This window comes from Mytilus californianus, unplaced genomic scaffold, assembly GCF_021869535.1.
Source record: "Mytilus californianus isolate M0D057914Y unplaced genomic scaffold, xbMytCali1.0.p SCAF_22, whole genome shotgun sequence".
Taxonomy (NCBI): Eukaryota; Metazoa; Mollusca; class Bivalvia; order Mytilida; family Mytilidae; genus Mytilus; species Mytilus californianus.
Window position 1 is genome coordinate 4,799,011 of NW_026262671.1, and position 22,588 is coordinate 4,821,598.

The 22,588-nt window shown below is 32.9% G+C and overlaps 1 protein-coding gene across 4 annotated transcripts in view; it reads left to right on the top strand.

The window, feature by feature from the left end:
• The window catches only part of LOC127732150 (solute carrier family 12 member 8-like), a 44,333-nt gene extending 23,400 nt beyond the window's left edge, over positions 1–20,933 (top strand). For 3 of the 4 annotated variants that reach the window (XM_052241222.1, XM_052241223.1, XM_052241224.1), the window contains 13 exons: positions 3,776–4,011; positions 5,957–6,100; positions 7,125–7,316; positions 7,656–7,773; positions 8,828–8,941; positions 11,036–11,237; positions 11,642–11,729; positions 13,083–13,229; positions 13,561–14,065; positions 14,755–14,846; positions 16,867–16,984; positions 17,402–17,459; positions 18,344–20,933. In XM_052241222.1, coding sequence (XP_052097182.1) covers positions 3,814–4,011; positions 5,957–6,100; positions 7,125–7,316; positions 7,656–7,773; positions 8,828–8,941; positions 11,036–11,237; positions 11,642–11,729; positions 13,083–13,229; positions 13,561–14,065; positions 14,755–14,846; positions 16,867–16,984; positions 17,402–17,459; positions 18,344–18,509 — 2,142 coding nt within the window. In that variant the 5' untranslated portion in view covers positions 3,776–3,813 and the 3' untranslated portion in view covers positions 18,510–20,933. Of the gene's footprint in view, positions 1–2,079; positions 2,382–3,775; positions 4,012–5,956; positions 6,101–7,124; positions 7,317–7,655; positions 7,774–8,827; positions 8,942–11,035; positions 11,238–11,641; positions 11,730–13,082; positions 13,230–13,560; positions 14,066–14,754; positions 14,847–16,866; positions 16,985–17,401; positions 17,460–18,343 lie in introns of those variants that run through there. The other variant, XM_052241221.1, reaches the window with a different exon arrangement.
• The last annotated feature ends 1,655 nt before the right edge of the window (positions 20,934–22,588 follow it).

A 22,588-nucleotide genomic window follows, 5' to 3' on the forward strand; every position in this document is an offset into this window, starting at 1 on the left:
TTATTTGAAAAAAAATCTTTTGTAGTTTTAAGCTATATTATATATTTGTCGTGTTGTGAAGATTTTTTTGTATTTGGTTTATATTTAATTTTGCCTCAGTCGTGACAGTTTAGGTTTATTAATTGATTTTTGATAACTTGCAGTATTCTGATATCAGTAAGAGTGAGCTCTCTAGATCTATTAATGGAAAATTAAACCTCTGTACATGTACAAATTTCAAATCATTGAACTATTTGAAATGCATACTGTTGTTATAGTTTCATTTTTGCAAACACTAAACAGTTGTACAATGTGTTATTAGCAGACAATAGGAGGCAACTCCCAAATTTTATACAACACTAAATGTGTTTTGAGATATAGAAATTAAAATTTTTTAAACATTAAATTCAACTGTTTCATCATATCTCTGGTCGATTAAAAGGTAAATAGGTATAAAAATCGTCTCTTGTAAAATTATATCAGGCACGGATCTAGGAGTTCAGAGGTTAGTTATAAAAAGTATTGTATGTTTTTTTTATAATAAAAAGTTTATATAAGTTCTGTGGTAATATAAAAGTTGTTTACATCATTCCATGTCATCTGGTTTTGGTGTGTAGTCTCATTGCTGATCACACCTCCTGACAACTTTTTATTTTTATACCAGAAATAAATCATTTAGAAATAAATCCACAGAATTTTGCATATGATATTGTTTCTTTCAATTATACATGTAGGTTTTAAAGATAAATAATTACCTCATACTTTCTTATTTTTTTGTTGTTGTCCACAGACAATGTTTTGATTTTGAAATTCTGAAATACTGACAATATTTCCCAATCAAAATATGTCCTCCAAGCAATGAATGAAATTGTGAGGGTTTCTGGATAACAAGTGTCAGTTGCAAGTTTGGTTTTCTTGTCAAAACATTTGGAATATATATTTCATCATTTTTAAATGCAAATAAATGAATTTTATACAGATGAATATATTTCATTGTATTTCAATACAAAGAAAGTAGCATTTCTTCTAATACTCTTTTCTGATTATCAATATTTCCCTCTGGTAATGCTTGTCAGGGGCGGATCCAGTCATTTTAAAAAGGGGGGGTTCTCAACCCAGGATAAAGGGGGGGTTCCAATTATATGTCCCCATTCAAATGCATTGATTGTCCAAAACCCGGAACCCCCCTCTGGATCCGCCACTGCTTGTTGACCTTAAATATGCCAGTGTTAATTGCCATCCATGATGTGCAAAACTATTTAATAGGTAAATATGTTCATATATTTATAAAATTAGGTTTGTTTGATATCATTAAAGTGATTGTGTTACTATCAGTAACAATATAATAAACACTTTTATGATACCAATGTCAAAAATACATATTTATATATCTTTATTGAGACAAAATTTTATGATGATCAATTCCATGAAATATTTTTCTGAAATTGAAAAAAATGTAACTTTAATATTACATACTAAGATCAATCTATGAAATATTGTCTATATAAACAAAATTCCATATCCAAAATTGTCATTCTCTGGGCATTATTTCATAAAAAGGGACAATATATAATGATACACATTCATGAATTTGTACATGTGGGGACAATATTTTTGCTTTACATACATTGTTTTTCAGCTTTTGTTATGCTAAGAGAGCCTTAGTGGCTGATTGGTCTTAATAGTCGAACTACTGTATCACTAGCTAGCCTGTCAATTCTGAAGTTGTGAGTTTGAATCCTGCACATAGCAGGTTGGGAATGACTCCAGTATAAATTGACTGGGATTGTCATTTTTCCTACCGAAGTTCGGTGGTTACCTCCAGCCCGCCACGAAATAGCACAATAGGGCTTAAAGTGGCGTTAAAAATCAATCAATCAATCAATCAATTTATTATGCTAAAGTCAGTCAAGCTTTTAACAAAGGTAATACTTAGCAGAACTGACGCACTTGACAATCGGCTAACCTCGGGTGACTCCGCTTCTCTCAATCTATAGAGGTACGGAATCGACCGAGTTGTGACGAATGACGCACCTGAATGAATTCGATTTTCTCGGGTTTTATCTTTGTACCAGAAGCCAGCCACGTGATCACAATTGTCTTGGGGGTGACCTTCATACTAAGCAAATAAGTTAAACGGAGGTCGATGTTTCCGATTTATGAAAGATATCAAAAGGAGCGGTGATAGGATACTTCCTGACAACTAGAAGATCATGAATGATGACAACACTTAGCTGATGAAATAAGGACGCAATCCCACGGATTTGAGTGCTCATGAAATGGCATTTCTAGGATTTTTTGTTTTGCCACGACGGCGTCCTTTTCGCCTTGCTTGTATCCGCCATTACTCGCATTCTTGGTATCACAAAATGTCGACAAAAGGAAATGTTTGACGCCACAGGGTAGAAGTGTTTGTTGTATCAAGTCAAGTTGGGGTGTCAGAAAATAGAATTACAGATTAGCACAAATCAATTACATAAATAGAGCACTTACTTAAAAGTTCGGAACCAAGTTATCCCCCCCCTTTATTTACAGTACTACTGTAGGGAGGTCAGCCAAAATATGAAGTATAGAGAAAGTGCATAAAATTACATTATTATGAAAGAGCAAAAAAAAAAGAAATTCATTGATGCCAAAATTTTGGGAATCGGTCAAGCGGTTCAAAAGTTATGACCATTTAGATTTCAAAAATTTGGCTGTTTTTCTTGCGAAGGCAAAAATATATTTTGGGCTACTGCCAGTACTGGTAGTTCAATGTAATTTGATCAGTCATATAAGTGCAGATCTTTTATTTCTGATATTTGATTGCCAAAATTCAATTCCTTTCTTACATTTTATCAGTGTTTCCAAAATCTGTTTTCCCCTGCTGCGGTGCTGGTCCTTGAAGAAAATCTGCAGGTTCTTAATGTTATTTATTGCAAAATACTCAAATTGTGTTGGTCCCTTGCAAAATTTTGGTGGTCAAAACCTTTTGGACCACCACTTTTCAAGAACTGAATTTATGACCTTTTACATGTAGGGTCACGACATGCAATTATTAAGACAGCAATATGAATTTTACTTTCTTCCTATTTAAAAAAAAAAATGTTAATAAAATGTTCACCAAATTCAATTCATTGTACTGACTGCCCTACAAATGTACTTAAAAGAAAAAGCAGCTTTGTATAATTTACAATTTTGTTTTGTTTTCTTGTCACTGCCATGATCTGTTTTTTTTTTTTATCAGCTGACTGAACTGTTTTAATTGGTTAGACATCTATGGGAAATAACTCCACCTCCAATAACTGTCTACACAGGATATTTATAATGTCCGATCAATTTCTGATGGTACAGTGACATATTATTTTATGAAACTAAAGATATTTATATTATCAATTTTGCATTTGTCACAATCATGATAATGCCAATTGATATTTTATTGAATTGGAGATCACTAAAATTCCACTATTTTTGTCTATTTTTACAATTGTTTGGGGTTGTGAAATTGCAGACAGAGAAATAATTTTGTTCGGAGATTATGATACACATTGATACAGTAACGACCCTGTGTTGTGTTAATATTTTGCGTAGTGGAAAAGTTTTCTCATGATCAGGAATAGCTGGAAATAGTCTGTCTCTCTGCTAATTCAACCTAAGTTGGTTCCCTCCCTGAAATGTTCAATATGCCTTTAAACTTGTCAAATAATGGCAGGGTATCAGTCTAGTACACAACCCTGCCTTTGGTATGATATCATGAACATGTCAATGACATCGATCTACATAATTTACAAAAAAAGGACATATTTTACAATTGCAGAAAATGTAGCAAATAATGTATAGTGAAGCATACAGATAATGTCCTCTGATGATAATGAAAGGACCATCCTGATGTCAACTGAGGCTGAGAAACAGAAAAGGACTCCAGACTGGAGTCGATTTGGACTCACTAGTGATGAACAGAAATGGTCCTCACCTCAGAAATCTGACAGTACCTTTGGTAGTTATCAGCAAGGAGGAGACGAACAACAAAATGAACTCTTTAGAGAAGAACAGGTAAATCTACATTATGAATATGAATTGTTTTAAGGTTCATGTGGACCCTTTGGCTAAAATGGCTGCGTTTTCACCTCAAAATTTACTCTGAGTGCAGACAAACCTGTGTATCTGGAAAAGTTTTAAGGCATAGCATGCCCTAGATAAATAAAATCCAAATGCATTGTATGTTTTAGAAAATTTAAAACTTAACTGGATTTTGCAGTGCACTTTTTTTCGTCCCTGCTTAAGATGATAAAATTAACAAACAGTTAAGTTTCACTTGATATGGTCCACTCAGGTACACAGTTTAAAACACCAATTATTGTCACATATCTATTGTCCATTTCAGTCAAAACAGTTCACTTCCAATTATTACCTGTGGGGAAGTTCTCAAACCTCTTTACCAACTTAGTTTATTTTGGTGCCTTCTGGAGGAATGAAAAAAAGTGTACTGCAAAATCCCGTTAATTTTTTAATTTTCTAAAACATAGAATATATATGAACTTTATACACAGGTTTGTCTGTACTCGGAGAAAATTTTGAGGTGAAAATGCAGCCATTGTAGCCAATGGGTCCACATGAACCTTAACACATGAGTTTCCGAAGTATCAAGACACCATCAGTGCTCCCAAAATATATCTCTCACTTGCAGTTGGTGAATTTGCAAGTTGAGGTTTCACACACTGGGCTATGAAAATCTAATTAAGATAAATATATTATTCAGAACAAATTTTTGGGTTCATCATAAGAAATTGAAAAAAATGACTGTATTTACACCTCAAAAACTACTTGAGTACAGACTAACCTGTCTAGTTGGAAAAGTTTTAAGGCCTGGCATGCACTAGATATATAAAAGTTAAATGCATTTGGTGTTTCAGAAAGATAAAATCTTTTTTGGATTTTGATGGGCATTTTTTCTGTTCCTGCAGTAGGTGTAAAAATAAAATAAGTTAGGTTAAATCTTTGAGATGTTCCCTTTCGGGTAACATCTGTATTGTATTGTATTGGTTGTCCTTGATTGGCGTGGACAATAGATATCTACACAACAATAGGTGAGTTTAAGGGTGTAACTGAGTGGACAGTATCAAATGTAATTCAGGTGTTTGTTTATTTTTACACCAACAACAGAAACAAAAAAAAATGCCCATCAAAATCCCCAAAAGATTTTAACTTTCTGAAACACAAAATGCACTTAAATTTTATATATATCTAGTGGATGCCAGACCTTAAAACTTTTCCAACGGCAAAGGTCACTCTGTACTCAAGAGTAGTTTTTGAGGTGTTAATACAGCCATTTTTGTCCATTTGTTATGATAAACCTTAATAGTTTCTGTGAGAATATTTTACTCTGGTCAGTGCTTTCAAAAGAAGCCTGTAGGCGGCAGAATTCAGCCGTCTATGCAATGTAAAGGTGCTGCCTACTTTCACTTAAAAAATTATTTCTGTACATTTTTTATGTGAGGAAATGTCTAAAAAAATATCTTTTTTACGCTAAATATAAAACGAGTCAGAACTAGGAAGTAAATCGCTCGTTTTTGAAATTAAACATGAACATTCAAGTCTAATGACCTATAAGGTAATCTCATGCTGGAGTGGAAGCTGAAAAAAATTAAAAAATTCACATAAAAAATGATCACTTTTCACAGCTTCAAAACAATGCCACAATAAAAAATTATCACTTGTCAGAACAAAAATAAAATGGTAATCTCATTATGCTCAGCTCATGCCAGGCTCAAAGCTGAAAAAAAATTAGTAATGTCACATTAAAAATTATCACTTTTCACAGCTTCAAAACATGCCAGGAAATGCTCAAATTGCAGGATTTTGCATGATCTTTCGCCAGCTACTGACCCCCGACCTTAAATTTTTCCCTTTTATTGAAAGTGCCCCCTACTTAAAAAACCTTTGGAAGCATTGAGTGGTTATTGATCTTCACCAACACAGATTGTTATGTTTATTTCAGAACTTATCAGAACATAGGCCATGGTGGAAAGCCAACTTTTTCATTATGGAGCCAGTGTTGTTTGGAACATGGGATGGTGTGTTCACTTCTTGCCTCATCAACCTCATTGGAGTTATCATCTTCCTTCGAATGGGATGGATTGTGGTTGGTATTGCTTATCATCATATAAAAATATTGCATTGTCAGATTTAGATGGGGAATTTTGGGGTTGGATTCATGTCACAAACTTTCTTCTGAAAATTTTCTGAAATCACTTTAAATTCAGCAAAAACTTGGGATGACCCCTTCCTCTTTTCTCATAGGACCCCTTTAATAGACATCCCTGCTTTTGAAAATTTTTGAGTATGCTGTTTTATAAGGATTGATGAGACGTGAGATCCAACCTACATTTCTGTTTTTAATTTGATGTTAAACTTTACTGAATAAACAGGGGTTCAAATTTGCTTTAAAGAATGTTAAGGATGGGATGTCCTGGACTTTTGTAATTAAAAGTTCAGTGGTTCCCTGCTAGAAAAAAAAGCTTCTTATCTCAGACCCACACTCATTTGAACTCCAAAGAAATCCATGGAAATTATATAGAGAAGAAATAAAAACATTTTGCATAGTGACATAGAAAATAAGTCATAAAAGAATAAGAATACATTTGTTGTAATTCATGATAGACAGTCACACTAAGGATTTATTATTTACGGTTAAATGAACTTTCGAGTTTGAATAAAACAACATAAACCGTGCATGCGTGAAGTAGTTTTCTGTCAAGGTCAAGAGGTCAATTATATTTAGAATATTACATGAGTTTATACCAAACTTCAAGGTTTGTCCAACATTGAAGGAATTTAAACATTTTCCCCATTCATTTTATCATTGCAAAATAAACCAGACTATTAGTCATGAAAGTAATTGTTTCCAAACCCCATTGGATCAACCACTACTAAGTTTAAGTCAATCATGTTTTATTTTCTTTTCCGTATTAAAGACAATAAATACTTAAAATACTTGAATTCTCATTTGTAAAGATGCAGTATTTTCTGACTTGGAACCAAAATAAAATGTTGACCTACAAGCCTACTTTGAGACAAGAAATCCTAACACATTTTATTTTACCATAAATTGGTCCATATTAAATGCATGTATGGTTTATGGTAGCTGATTTCCGCTTTCTTTCCAGGGTAATGCAGGAATATGGATGACGATTTTCATTATCTTTTGTGCTGTATTTATTGTGTTCATAGTAGCTGTGAGTGGAATCGGAGTCTGTGAGAGATGCAAGATGGGTAAAGGAGGCGTTTACTTCCTGTTGTCTCACGTCATGGGAGGTCGTATTGGTGGCAGTCTGGGAATCATCTACTGCTTTGCACAGGTAAATATCTATTTTCTGATGTTACGTTTCATGTTAGTGATTGTTTGGTGTTTTCGTAGGGCTGTTCCAGATTTAAATGCATTGGGGAATAGGCATTAACATTAATAAATGTTTCTTTAGAATTTTGTATTAAAGAATTAAAAGTTAAATGAAAATTTTATATTATGTGTGGTTGGTGTCTAAAAAGTGCCTCCCCCCAACCACCATGGGTTTATATCTGGAAGAGCCCTTAGGTGATATCTGATGTTGCATTGACCTAAGACAAGTTTTTACCTGATTAAGACTATAACTAAAAGAAATACCAATTTAAGTTAAACCATTTTATTTCTTGTTTTGTAGGCTGTAGGATGTTCTCTGTCAGTGATGGGGTTTGGTGAATCTATCCTGGGATTAACAGGATTAGATAATCCATGGATTGCTAAAGGGGTAGCAACTGGTCTAGTCATACTACTTTTAGGTAAATACAACTATTCTAGTCATGCTACTTTTAGGTAAATACAACTGGTCTAGTCATACTACTTTAGGTTAAATAAGACTGGTCTAGTCATACTTCTTTAGGTTAAATACAACTGGTCTAGTCATACTACTTTTAGGTAAATACAACTGGTCTAGTTATACTACTCTAGGTAAATACAACTGGTCTAGTCATACTACTTTTAGGTAAATACAACTGGTCTAGTTATACTAATCTAGGTAAATACAACTGGTCTTGTTATACTACTTTTAGGTAAATACAACTGGTCTAGTCATACTACTTTTAGGTTAATCAAATTTTAAGTATAGTAAAGCTATGGAACAACAAGCTTTTACACCCCAAAATAAAATGAAGACCAATACAAATAAAGCCATTATGAAAAATTCCTATACTCTCATGAATTTTTCTTTATATGGACCCCCCCCCCCCCCCCCCCCCCCCCCAAAAAAAAAGAAAGAAAAAAAAAGAAACTGTTGCTGTAAGAGAAGCAAGGCTTTATACTAGAATTGCTGATGATGACATGCATGATAACATTGATTATTCTATAATGAACTTTATATAATTATAGAAAGGGGGGGTATACTGTTTTACCTCTGTCCTTCCGTCAGTCAGTCCGTCCGTCCCATGAATATTTTCGTCGCATTTTTCTCAGGAACTACTTGACAAGGATTTCTGAAATTTGGTTTCAAGGTTTATATAAGTCAGCTATACCGCGTGATGCGTTTTCAGATTCATCACTCAACTTCCTGTTTACCGAACACTTGTATTATTTTACACATGATAGCCAAGTTGAAAATTTTCGTCACATTTTTCTCAGGAACTACTTGACAAGGATTTCTGAAATTGGTTTCAGGGTTTATATAAGTCAGCTATACCGTATGATGCGTTTTCAGATTCATCACTCAACAACTTCCTGTTTACTGAAATATTTCGGTGGGGGTATCATCATTGAGCAGTAGCTCATAGTTTTACTTGTTTTGATCAGATGTACTTATTGTTTATCAGTATATATGCTATAAATCTATTGTGTTTGTAGGTATTAATGTAGCGGGTGTGAAGTGGGTGGTTAGGTTCCAATTGATACTACTTATTGTTATGTTTTTGTCTGTGATGGATTTCCTGGTAGGATCATTTGTACATACAGAGCCAGGTAATATTACAGTTTAAATTGTTTACAGTTTTCACGATAAACTTTGCAGCCACAGGCCTGATGCTCAATTTTTATACGCCCGTCAAATTTTTGACGGGACGTATTATGGTATACAAATGTCCGGCGTCCGTCTGTCTGTCCGGTGTAAACATGTCGCACCGTAACTTGAGAATGACTTATCCAAATTTCATGAAACTTAACAGTTTTTTCTTATGATGGTCGAACGATCTGTATACTTTTTGGTGAAAATAAGATTAAAACTTTTCGAGTTACGGGACTTCGTAACTAAAACAGGTGTGTGTTTTTTTTCACATGTCGCGCCGTATCTCAAAAACAGTTTATGATTATTGCTTAAAACTTTACACACTTCTTAGTTATATTAACCTGAAGATCTGTATACTTTTTGGTGATGATTCAAAATTTTATTTTTGAGTTTTTGAGTATTTTGTAAAAAAAGGGGGAGGGGTTTTTCACATGTCTCGCCGTATCTCAAAAACGATTTATGATTATTGCTTAAAATTTTACACACTTCTTAGTTATATTAATCTCAAGATCTGTATACTTTTTGGTTTTGATTCAAAATTTTATTTTTGAGATATTGATTTTTTTTTTTTTTAAAGGGGGGGGTTTTCACATGTCGCGCCGTATCTCAAAAACGATTTATGATTATTGCTTAAAATTTTACACACTTCTTAGTTATATTAATCTAAAGATCTGTATACTTTTTGGTTTTGATTCAAAATTTTATTTTAGAGATATTGAGTTTTTGTAAAAAAAAAAAGGGGTTTTTTTCGCATGTCACGCAGTATGTCAGAAACTATTTATGCTTATTGCATAAAAATTCACATACAAGACGACGGGCGTATCATGCGCTCATGGCGCAGCTGTTTATTGATAATTTTGTATAGATTCCAATTGGCTTTTAGTTTGAAATTCTTATAGGCTTGATAGTGATTTTACAAGCCTGGGCTGGTTGGCCTAAGAGTAAGCGTGACAAGTGGAGCTTGTTTACTTACTGATTCATCTGAATATACAAATCTTGATTTAAAATCAGCAAAGTAACGATGATGGATGGCTGCTTATGCCCATCTGCAATGTTCAGGATGAGAACATGTTAATGTAATATGAATACTAATCCTGCTTTGTACTAAACTGACATGCTGAGCCGGATTTTTAATCACATTTTAAAGTTCACATGTCACCTTACTCGAACACATTATTCTCACTCCGAGCCAACCAGTCTTTGTTCTTACTCCTTAATGCTGTGTGCTTAGATGAGAAGCAGCTATTACCAATTTTAAAGTCTTTGGTTTGACCCGGCCGGTATTCGAACCCACAACCTCCAGCACTCTAGGGGAACACGCAACTACGAGACCACCAAGGCAGTTTGGAAAAGTAATGAGAGGGAATGGATGCTATGAATATTAAACTATATAAGAATAAGCAAAGGACATATAATAGATGTATACTGCCATATTGTCATAATCTCAAGCTTTGAAATGGAAATAGAAATCCAATTGTCATTAATAATAGAAAGTATACTTAGAATTTCATAAAATTGAGCCCTTAGAAATTCATCATACATGTCATACAGAGGAAAGTAGCAAAGTGTAAAAGGAAAAGAAAAACAACTATAATTGATTAATACTCAGTTTGAAAATCAATAACTCATATGTTTTATGGCCAGCATTTATATAAAAAAAATGGATTTAAAAAAATTGTCTTTTTTGGTATAGTTTTCATTCAAATTCTGGGAAGTATACAAATATATATTTAAGTGTTTATCATTAACATATAAGTGTGAAAAAGTACTAACTCATTATAAGAGTTGTAGTTAATGGACAAAGAGATGTAGTATGATTTCCAAGAAGACAATTGTCCACCAGAGTCCAAATTATGTTCATATGTAGTTAGCTATGTATGGCCCAGATATGATTAGATTAGAAACAGTTCAAACACCAAATTGTTTTTTTTAAACAAGATAACAGAAAACAATTTTTGACAATTTAGAATATGAAGATCAGTACATTTTGTAGTCACTGAATTCACTACTTTATTATTTTTTGTACAGAATATGTTTGGTTTTTTTTTCAGAGTCTGGTTTCACAGGATACGATAGTTATAATCTACGTAACAACTCAGGACCACATTATGTTGAAGATCAGAGTTTCTTCACAATTTTTGGATTATTTTTCTCCACTGTGACAGGGATTTTGGCAGGAATTAATATGAGTGGTGATCTCCACGACCCTCTGTCTAATATACCAAATGGCACTCTGGCAGCTTTAGGATCTTCGTAAGTTTATGTAATAATGTGCATGGATGGAAGCTTATGTGGTGGTTATTTTTTCGTCTTTTAGACGATCAGTTGTTACAATTAAATAGTTTTCAGTACCTCCCAAAATCAGTTTACATTCTCTAACTTTAGTCTCGACCAAATATTATGAAACTTGTACACAATGCTTATTACCACAAAACTCAGATCAAATTTGAATTTGGGTGGGGTCACTTGTAACGTTCTCAAGTTCTGCCCTTTATTATGTTATATGCAAGAGAGGGCATCATCTGTGTCCCATGGACACATTCTCTAATACTGGATTGTATATAATTTAACCATTTTCATCATGTTGTTCATAGGTATTGCATGTGTTGATTCTTTGTAGAATGTCAGTTCTATCATCGCTTGAATTTATTTTTCAGAACTTTGCTGTACATATGTTTTACCATTGTGTTAGGAGCTACATGCCTTCGTCCCTACCTCCAACATGACTATATGATATCACAAAAGGTAAGATACAGTGTCAAAAAATAGGGAAAGGATATTATTATTAAACTTGAATTAATTGCCTTTAATATTGCTATCTTAAACAACCTTTGTTCATGCAAAATTTAATTATGTGATCACTGTACTAAAGGGCGAAATGTACCAAAGGAAAATTCAAACTCACAAGTCGAAAATAAACTGACAATGTCGTGGCAAAAAAGGGAAAAGGACCAAAAGACAAACAACAGTATACAAAACACAACATATAAAATCTAAAAACTGAGCAACAGGAACCTTACCAAAAACTGGGGGGCTATCTCTTTATGTGATACAATTTTACAAAAATAAATTTGAATCGTGATCACTTTACATTTTGTAATACGATATTACTTAAACAAATTGAATTCTAGCCTATAAGTCTGATCACTAGAAGGGAGCTATGAGATACAGGAGGGAAGTATGTCTAGACTTAAAATTACAAAGCACTCCACTTTTTCAATATAATTTTTCCTTTCTATTGAATGAGTTCATTGAATTGCAATGGTTAAAAAAAATAACATAAGATTGTATTCATTACACTTTGTCAATGGGCAGCTCCAGGAGCTAAAGGACTAGAGGAAATAACATCACGTCATTGGTTGAGTTTCCATTGTTTGGCACATTTTTAAGCAATCACTACGGTTTGGTGTACACTTGGAGAATATTACCCAGAATGCATTAGATTATGAAACGGCCAATTAATAATAATAATTTTTTTTACTATCCTATAAAACTTAAAAAATATAATGATGAATGTATAAAATATGGATGACTTCCTCACAATGTACTTAAATGTCAAGTGTTTTAATTGTTAACTTCTTGTCTGCTTATCAACTAGATTTTCCAAAAAATTAAATGTTTTATAATATACAACCACATGGAAAACTGAACTTCAGAATATTATGCGACTCCCATGTCCCCCATGCATCTATATCTGGAACAGCCCTAGCTATAAACACACACAGGTGTCCTCACTCTGTTGATTACAACTCAAAATCAGCATTTGACTTTACATACTGATTTTGCTTGTGATTAATAGCTAACAAACATTCTGAATTATTTATCTCAAACTACATCATTGTACATAGTCAGTTGACACCAATTTTGTTATGCCGCTGTAGCGGAGGGGGCATTAAGTTTTACCCTTGTCCGTCTGTACGTACGTACATCCCAAAGTTGGTTTCCGTTTTCTAACTTTAGTTTGCCTCAACCAAATGTTATTTTGTATAATTTGGTATGTGTAGTTGCGAGTAATAGCTACCAAACATATTTATTATTATGAATTATTTATTTCAAACTGTATAAGTAGTTGAGAGCAATTCTATTATGTACTTTTAGGTATCTGTAGTTGGTGTTTTATGGTTAGCAGGATTATATATATCATCAATATCAAACTGTATGGGTAGTTTATATGGACCACCTAGAATCTTGCAGTCCATAGCCAACGAGAATGTTATACCACTTATCAGGATTCTAGGCCAGGGGGTAAGTTGACAAAATTGCAATTGATGTGTAGTCAATTTTATATCAATTTTTTTAATTTCTTTTCACAAAATTATTTAATTAAGGATTAAAATAAAGGGAAAACCTTTCAATTAAAATGGGAGGATCACCAGATTTTTGAAGGACCAATAAAAGTTTGCACCCTGTCAGTCCTCGGTCTAACAATAAAAGAATGAATTCTGTTGAATTTATAAGGGAAATACAATATGGTGTTTGATGTTTAAATACCCATGTTACTTTCTTGTCAATTTTATGTTTTATATTTATTGTTACAAAGATAAATGAATAAACAAAATTTCTTTATATTTTTCAGAGAGGCCCAAATAAAGTTCCCATCTACGCATTAATAGTTATTATTCTTGTTGTACTGTTATTTGTTTTTGTTGGAGATGTTAACACTTTAGCGCCAATTGTCACGACAGCATTTATGATGACGTACGCTGCCATAGACTATTGTTATTTTGCTCTTGCTATGACTTACGATCGTAGACAAGAAAGAGACTTAAGGTATGGACCTCCAAAGAGGAACTCACAGGGAGAAATTACAAATGGAACTGTTGGGTATGGTACGACAGGTTCAGTTGATGTTAGGCCAAAGGATTCATTTGAGAAAGTAAAAACAGACTTGGATAAACTTTTTCCTGAGAGAATGACACAAAGAGGGCAGCACCATCATATACGAGAGAGTAGTATTAAGACTCAGAGTTGTGCTACGACACCAGAAGCGGACTTTGACGCCACAAAGAGAGACAAATCATTGGATACCTTTTCTGAACATACTGATACCTCATCTCTACTTGTAGATAAAGATGGCAGTGGTATGTTTTGGTCCTTGTTTATTTTTTTGTTTAACTGATAGAAAAATAAGGAGATGTGGTATGATTGCCAATGGGACAACTATCCACAGGAGTTCAAATGACAAAGCAAAAGCAATTATAAATCACTGTACAGCCTTAAACACGAGAAAAATCCATACAGTATAGTCAGCTTTAGAAGACCTCGATATGAAAAATGTGAAACAATTCAAACCAAAAACAAAGATGACGGACATAACCACTGAATTACAGGCTCATTGGGTATAATGGTTCATTATTACTGTACCCTGATAAATGAATAACTGTCTTCACACCCATTCAGATCCTAATATCACCTAAAAACGACTGAAATATATAAACTTCAATCTGTGTATCAAACTTAAATGTCTAAAAATTACCAAAAACATCAAAATAAAGTCTGTAAGAAAATTTTGACAAATGTTTAATGTTTAATGGTAAATACATGTATATCAAAATATTTTGATACAAAGATGCAGCTACTACTCTAATTGTTGTAAAAACTTCAAGAAAATCATATTTTGTAATTTTGAGTGTGTTTGTTATTGTAGGAAAAAATGTTCAGATTTTTTTTTCTATTGTTAGTCAGGCCATTTCTTTAATGATGGTGCATTTGCATATGATTTTATTTCTAAATTATTAAAAATGTAAATTTACTTTTTATTTTATTGTAGGCGAACCAAAGAAATCTCTGAGTGATGAGATCACAATGTTACCAAGATCCTGGTATTCTGTTCTGTGCAATAGATGGCTATCATTGTTTGGTGTAAGTTAAGTTGTCTGTATTACAACTGTCATACAAGTGGGAGGTTTAGCTAGCTAGCTGTGGAAAATGCTTGTACCAAGTTGGGAAAATGACTTATTAAAAATTATTTTCGCTTGTTCCGTTAGTTGATAATGTTTAATTTTATCAATTTTTTTGGACTTGCACATTTTGAATATTACCTTGGTGTTCAATATTTGTTATACTTTCTTTTTTATGAAAAAAAATGTTCTCGTATAAACTTGATAAAGTAGTTTTAATGATAAAGTAGTAGTAGCTATACAAATTGTTCACTGTATTAAGAAATTTTTGATCTTTTTTATTGATATAAAAAATGTGCCAGTATCTGGTTCTTAATAGTAAAATAAAGTACATTCATAATATCAGTATAATTTTTCTTAACAATTTTTACAGTCATGTTAATTAGATCTAACAGTTTTACCAGTAATCAGTGATACACAAATAGTAAACTCATGCATTAATATTTAAATTCACAAAATTTGGAATTATTTACGGTACCTTTTTTTACATCAATAATTGTTAGTTTAAAATGCACGAATATTGCATTGAGGTAAAACAGGAAACCTTTATTCAAAACTCTGGTATCCACAAAATAATAGGAAATACCAAACAAAAGGAAAAAAATTCAATACAAAGACAATACAATGAACAACACAAAAATGCAAACATTCTACAAACCAGTATATTTATGATATATATCGAACATGTGAGACCCTCAAGGGTCAGGGCTCGACAATAACGCTTGTCCGATTGTCCGGTACCAGAGGAAAAAAAGGTCGGACAAGTAAAAGCTATATCAAACTTGTCCGACGGGACAAGTTAAATTATTATGCAGAAAATAAATTTAATCCAACTTTGATGAACAAAGTAATTATAAACAAAACACAAGAAAAGATGATAAACACAAGTTCTTATTTGACATGTTTACTTGAAATCGATAATTTAAAACTGGTTCTTTGTCAGGTACTTTTTAACAGGTAACAGACATACTATTCTCGGAAACCAGTCTTACTGATCCGAATCAGCGATGCGCTTTGTAACTTTACAAGACAGTTCGTCACCAGCTCGGAAACGATTTGGCTCCATGTTTAATAGACAGTTTGGTACCGTAGGAGACATATTTAATAGACATGATTAATAGACAGTTTGGGAACGCAGGAGACAGGAGACATTTCGGGACCAAGACAAATCAGTACCTCGTTTTCCTACCTTATTCTGTTGCTTTATAATAAATACAATACCGTAATTTTTTTAACAAAAATATTTTTAAATAAAAATGAAGAAATTATTTACCATAAAATTCCCAAATCATATTTGATCATATATAGTAGAAAAAAACAATACTTGCAATACGGTGACCTATAGTTATTATTTTCTGTGTCATTTGGTCTCTTGCAGAGAGTTGTCTCATTGGCAATCAAACCTCATCTTCTTTTTTTTATTGATTGAATTTGAATAAACTTTTTTCAACTTAAAAAACCAGGATACAAATCCAATGAGTGGAAATTGACAGGCCTATCAGACGGTGCCTCATGTGTAGAGTCTGATGAGACTTTGGCATTGACGAAAACTAGAACCTATGTCCTGTGACATGACTAGATTCAGTTGTTCTCGACTCATATTTTTAAAAGGTATTTCAAAAGATATAAATCAAATTCTGTTCTATTGTTTTAATTCACTTTGTTCCTTGAATCAACATAAAATGCAAAAAAGGTTATTATTAAGATGTTTGTTGGACAAGTTACAATTTCATTCGGACAAGTAAGTTTTGGTATGTACTTGTCCTACTGGACAAGTTGGAAAAAAAGTTATTGTAGAGGCCTGAGGGTAGTCAAGGTCATTAAACACCTACTTTAGTACATTGTAATAGTAGTAAACCAAAACACATAGAATTGATTGAGCACTAAGAACCCCACCAAAAATCTGGGGATGAACTTGTGTTCGCTGAAGGGATAAACCATAATAGAGATAATTTCTAAGACATATTATTTTCTACTTTCAGGTGATAGTGTGTGTTATCATCATGTTTTCCATTAATTGGATATATGCCTTCGTTGAGATATCTGTAGCTTTCATCATTTATATTTACATTGGGCAGGCTAGCCCAGGTTATTTTCCAGGTAAGATAATATTTTATAAGTCAAATTCAATTAAAAACTTGTCCTAGGGTACTTGTTTATCAGATATCTTTCTTGACATAAATAAATTAAGATGCAATATGTGAACTTGTCTTTATAAGGAGACAAAAGGGTATCCTTTTAGCAGTCCAAGATTTAGATTGTTAATTGCGTGCAAAGCATATTATGAATTCTTCAAAAATTTCAGCTGTATTTTGTTTTTAAATTATTTTTTTTTGCTGTAGAAATGGTTTCATTTTTCAACAAACAGTTTTGAAACATGGTGGAAAATTCAAAAGTGTAGATATTACTGAAGAAATAATATTAAGATGGGCTAACAATAAGTTTGATAGATATGGTAGTTCTTCTTAAGGATTTTCTTATGGTGCATAGCTTTAATAAATTATTTCATTATTTCAGGTATAGCAGAATTTAACATGTATGATTGGATTAAAGAAGGATTCCAAAGATGCTGCAGGTAGTTGATTAGGCAAATCTTGGTCATTGTTTGACTTATATGACTAGATTTGTTTGTTTGATGTATATTTTTTGTTTATGGCAAACTTTTAAAGTTTCTGTAAAATTTATCTATAACCACCCAAAACAGCTGCAATTAAGGGCTTGACATATTGTGTAGACACTCGTCATGGTGTCTATTGTTTTAGACTCTTTTTTTATGCCCCCGCAACTTAAAGTTTGGGGGCATATTGTTTTACCCCTGTCCGTCCGTCCGTCCCATTATGGGTATATAGTTATTCCAGATAACTCCTCCAACAGTTTGAATGCTAGGAAGTTTTTACTTTGCTGGCTGTTTGTACATATTGAAGGTGTGCATGTGGTCAGGGTTTGATTTTTATTGATATTGGCTCTTTTGGGAGATAGTTGAACTTTGTCATTTTAGGAGTATATACTTCCATAAGAGGTGCATAGCGTTTGCAGATAACTCCTCCTACAGTGAACCATAGACCTATGTGCTCTCATGCTCAACTTTATGTATTTTGAAATAACACTTTGCATCTGCAGGGGCATCATTTGTGTCTCCCAGACACAATAATATGTTAAAGAAAGTCCTACATTGACTTTGTTATAATACAGTTACTACAGAGTGGAGTGCAGGGGCATCACTTTGTCTAGTTTTACCTTCATCTATACCTATTTTGTGTTAAATGACAAGTATGTAAGAATGTTTTGATCATTTGTTGACAAAATTATTCTTTTTGATGTCCAGTTTATTTGTACCAGAAGACCTTACTTTTCTTCAAGAAATGATAAAAAAAAAAAAAAAAAAAAAAGATCAACAGAATTTGGTAAATATAAAGTAATTTTGAAACTTTTACAAATTTTATTATCTTGATTTTTCAGGGGAGGTAAGCATCCAGAGGAAATAATTGTTGCCCCAACCACACCCGCAGTCCAAACACTGGCATCCCAACTTACAGAAGATAATGAAGATTTTGCCAGTAGAGGAAGGTATCATCAATCAGAAATAGTCAGGGGAGAGAACTTTGATGAATATGACAGCAGCTAGTCACTTATGTGTTTTAGGTCGTGTAGTTTTAGAATGTAATTTCAATATTGTCAATGAATGTGATCTTTATTTTAAAATCAGTTGGTGACACAAAATTGGCATTGTTTTTATGGCAGTCATATGCAATAATAATATGATTGAATACTGTTAGTTCAGAAATTTTTGCCTGCATTTATCATTTTGACAGTTAATCAGTTTACAGACTAAAATGTGCTTTAAATAAAAGAATTGAGAAAAATTTAAATTGGGAATTTTGATTTACGATGCTGTCTTTTTTTGCAGCCTACATCCAATGCCAAAATTTTGGAATTACTGTCATTGATCTGTTATCAATGTTATTGCCGAATTTAAATGGAACCAACTTTTTTTTGCCAAACAGATAAATCATTAACCTCAGAAGCCAATATAAAACAGTTCTTATTTAAGGTTCTCTGCTACAAAGACAATTGGCATTGAGTTTTCCTTTCAGTTGCGAGAATAACATTTTTCACTGCCAAATGTTTGAAAATGAAACAAATTTCATATAATTAGTCAGGTTTAGTAATTCTAGTTAATTTATTGTGATTTTTTAACTTTGCCAGTTTTCAACAAAAATTTAAACATGTATAAGAATTTTATTTTTATTGACTATTAATTTGACTAATATGTTATATTTTTAAGGGTTCTAGGTAAGAACCACTTTAATGATTACCTCCCTTGAAAATATTTAAGCTGAATCTCAATAATGACGTTAAGCCAGGTAAAATAGGCCTTTTGTTTTCTTTTTTTTGGTCCATCTCATTTTCTGTAAATAGGGTCTTGTCTTCTTATATTCAGTTCTTTGTAAAGAATGCATTTTAATCTCTTGAGGTTTTGATAAAATGTGATTAAAAGTGAATTTTCATAAATTGTCTATTGCAAAAGTATGGTTTTAGTCCATACTATGTAATGAATAAGATTTATGTAAAATTTTGGGTCTTTCCTTCCTTGTCTGTGGCTTCTAACTGACTGCTCTGAGTTACAAAACATTGTATCCTCTTATTTTCTTGAAAAAAAAAAAAATAATAAATACTTATTTTCTTGTGATTTTTGGGAAATTCAATCAGTACTGTGATGGTGACATTACTAAAAGTGAAAAAAATATAAAGCTGTTGGGAAAGTTTCTTCAGGTCAGAATTGGTAAAAAATAGCTAGTAGATTCGTGGAAATTGTTAATATTAGAAAGATTTGATCTACTATGTTAAGAAATAATCATGAATAGGTCTATTTATCATTGCTCTTCATGGCTTCAAAGTAACCAGGGTAAAAGGCTTTCTTTGCTGTGTTTTCTTGTAAATGTATAAAGCTCAGGGCTCTGGGTCATAACACTTTACTCTACTCGAGAATACAAAATTTGTGCCAGAAACACCAAATCTAGTATTTTGATTGAGTGCTTTTTATACGACCGCAAAAAAATTTTTGTGGTCGTATATTGGTATGACGTTGGCGTCGTCGTCGTCGTCGGCGTCGTCGTCCGAATACACATTAGTTTTCGCACTCTAACTTTAGTTTAAGTGAATGGATCTCAATGAAATTTTACCATAAGGTTCAATACCACAAAAGGAAGGTGGGGATTGATTTTGGGGGTTATGGTACTAACAGTTAAGGAATTAGGGGCCAAAAGGGGCCAAAAATAAGCATTTTTGTAACTTCCAGACATAACTTGTGTGTAAGTGTATGGATCTCTCTGACATTGTACCACAAGGTTCCATATCACAAAGGGAATGCTGGGATTGATTTTGGGGGTAATTGCCTCCAAATTTTAGGAATTAGGGGCCAAAAAGGGGCTAAAAACAAGCATTTTTCTAGTTTCATGACAATAACTTGTTTGTAAGTGTATGGATCTTTATGAAATTGTACTACAAGGTTCCATATCACAAAGGGAATACTGGGATTGATTTTTGGGGTAATTTCCTCCAAATGTTAGGAATTAGGGGCCAAAAAGGGGCAAAAAACAAGCATTTTTCTAGTTTCATGACAATAACTTGTTTGTAAGTGTATGGATCTTTATGAAATTGTACTACAAGGTTCCATATCACAAAGGGAAGGCTGGGATTGATTTTGGGGGTTTTCCCTCAAAATTTTAGTAATTAGGGGCCATAAAAGGGCAAAAAAAACATGCATTTTTCTAGTTTCAGGACAATAACTTGTGTGTAAGTGTATGGATCTTTATGAAATTGTACTACAAGGTTCCATATCACAAAGGGAAAGCTGGAATTGAGTTTGGGGGTAATTGCCCTAAACGTTTAGGAATTTGGGGCCAAAAAGGGGCCAAAAAACAAGCATTTTTCTAGTTTCCAGACAATAACTTGTGTTTAAGTGTATGAATCTCTCTGAAATTGTACTGCAAGGTACCATACCACAAAGGGAAAGCTGGGATTGAGTTTGGGGGTGATGAATCATAAGGGGGTTCAAAAAATTGGGGGGGGGGGGGGGGGGGTTTCCTTTTTTTTCTTTAACATTTTCCATTTTAAATTGGTTATTTCTGATTTATATATAAAAGCAAATAATAATGATATGGTTTGAATAGGCATACATGTGAACCTCCCGACGGGAGTACAATAATCCCGTTTTCAGGGGTCTCCTCCCGACCCCCCGTTGAAGAGGAAAAAATCCTGTGTATGAAATTTTTCATGAATGAAAAATTTCTGCCCACCATATCATCTCAGGCATCTGGTGTAACTGACATCACCTGAAGTTATATTTTACCTGTGAATCAATTAACATGCATAATTATATGGCTTCACTTGTCAGCTTGGGTGTCAAACATACTGGTAATCAACAATTTTCACCTCAGGCTAACTGCCGTTGTGTAACAAAAACTGTGTATTTATTGGGTTACTTCCCTTGATTTATCCTGTTTTAAGTTACTTTCCTTTTAATAATGAAAATTTATAAAAGAATATAAATAAAATATAAATTGAACAAATAATCATAAAAGGATGGTTATTAAATGATTTTAAATGTCTTAGGACAAATAAAAAAATAATAATTTGAAAATTATTTGAGGATTCTATACTTCCTTTCAAGGCTTAAATTGAAATTTATATAGTAACTATGACCCTCATTTTACAGATAGAATGATTTTCTGGGTTTGCAAATAAAAACTATTTGCAAGAGAAAAAAAAAATAAATAAAAACTATTTGCAGATAGCTAAACAAATGTTCTGGTTGCAATGATTGTTTTATAGAATATGAAGTAAAAAATTTAAAGAACATACTGGAAAAAAACAATGTTAGATTGAACATGTAGAATATAAAGATGGAGAAACTTTATAAGTACAAGGGTACTATAAACATAATAAATTGGATGGAAAGTTGAAGAAAACACACTTTAAAAGACCATTTTTACAGCACACGGTTACATTTACAACAAAATTAATGTCGATTAAAAACCTCCTGATCTGAGTCCTAATCTCCTGACCAAAATTTCCCAATCTCCTGATCTGAGTTTCACAGTCCATCACATGTATGAATAGGTAAATTGAAAATTTTTAAGTTCTTAGACCACTTTCATTCTGTGTCAGAAACCTATGCTGTGTCAAATATTTAATTACAATCCAAATTCAGTGCTGTATCAAGCTTGAATGTTGTGTCCATACTTGCCCCAACTGTTCAGGGTTCGACCTCTGCGGTCGTATCAAGCTGCACCCCAGCGGAGCATTTTATTGAGTCTTGAGAAGTATAATCATACTAAAAAGTTTTATGACCGTGAGGCCTGATTGTGACATTTGAAAATTCTTTAAAATTCTCCTTTTATGACTCAGCCCTGTGAATGATGGCTTTTGTAGGTTTCACTGCATTAGAATAATAATTATTGACTGTTTAAGCTTTATAATTATTATTTATCTCAAATTCTTCATCCACATTATAAAAGTGCAATGAACAATATTATATCGTGCAATCCACTGCAATCTCAACCTTTTTATCATGTGTAAATATGAAACCCTTGTTTGTGACCTTAGCCAAACCAAAAATTAATTGTGTTTAGGGTATCAGGTACAACACTGATCTTTGAACTGTTTTAAACTTAATTTTTCAACGACAGGTCTTGTAACTGG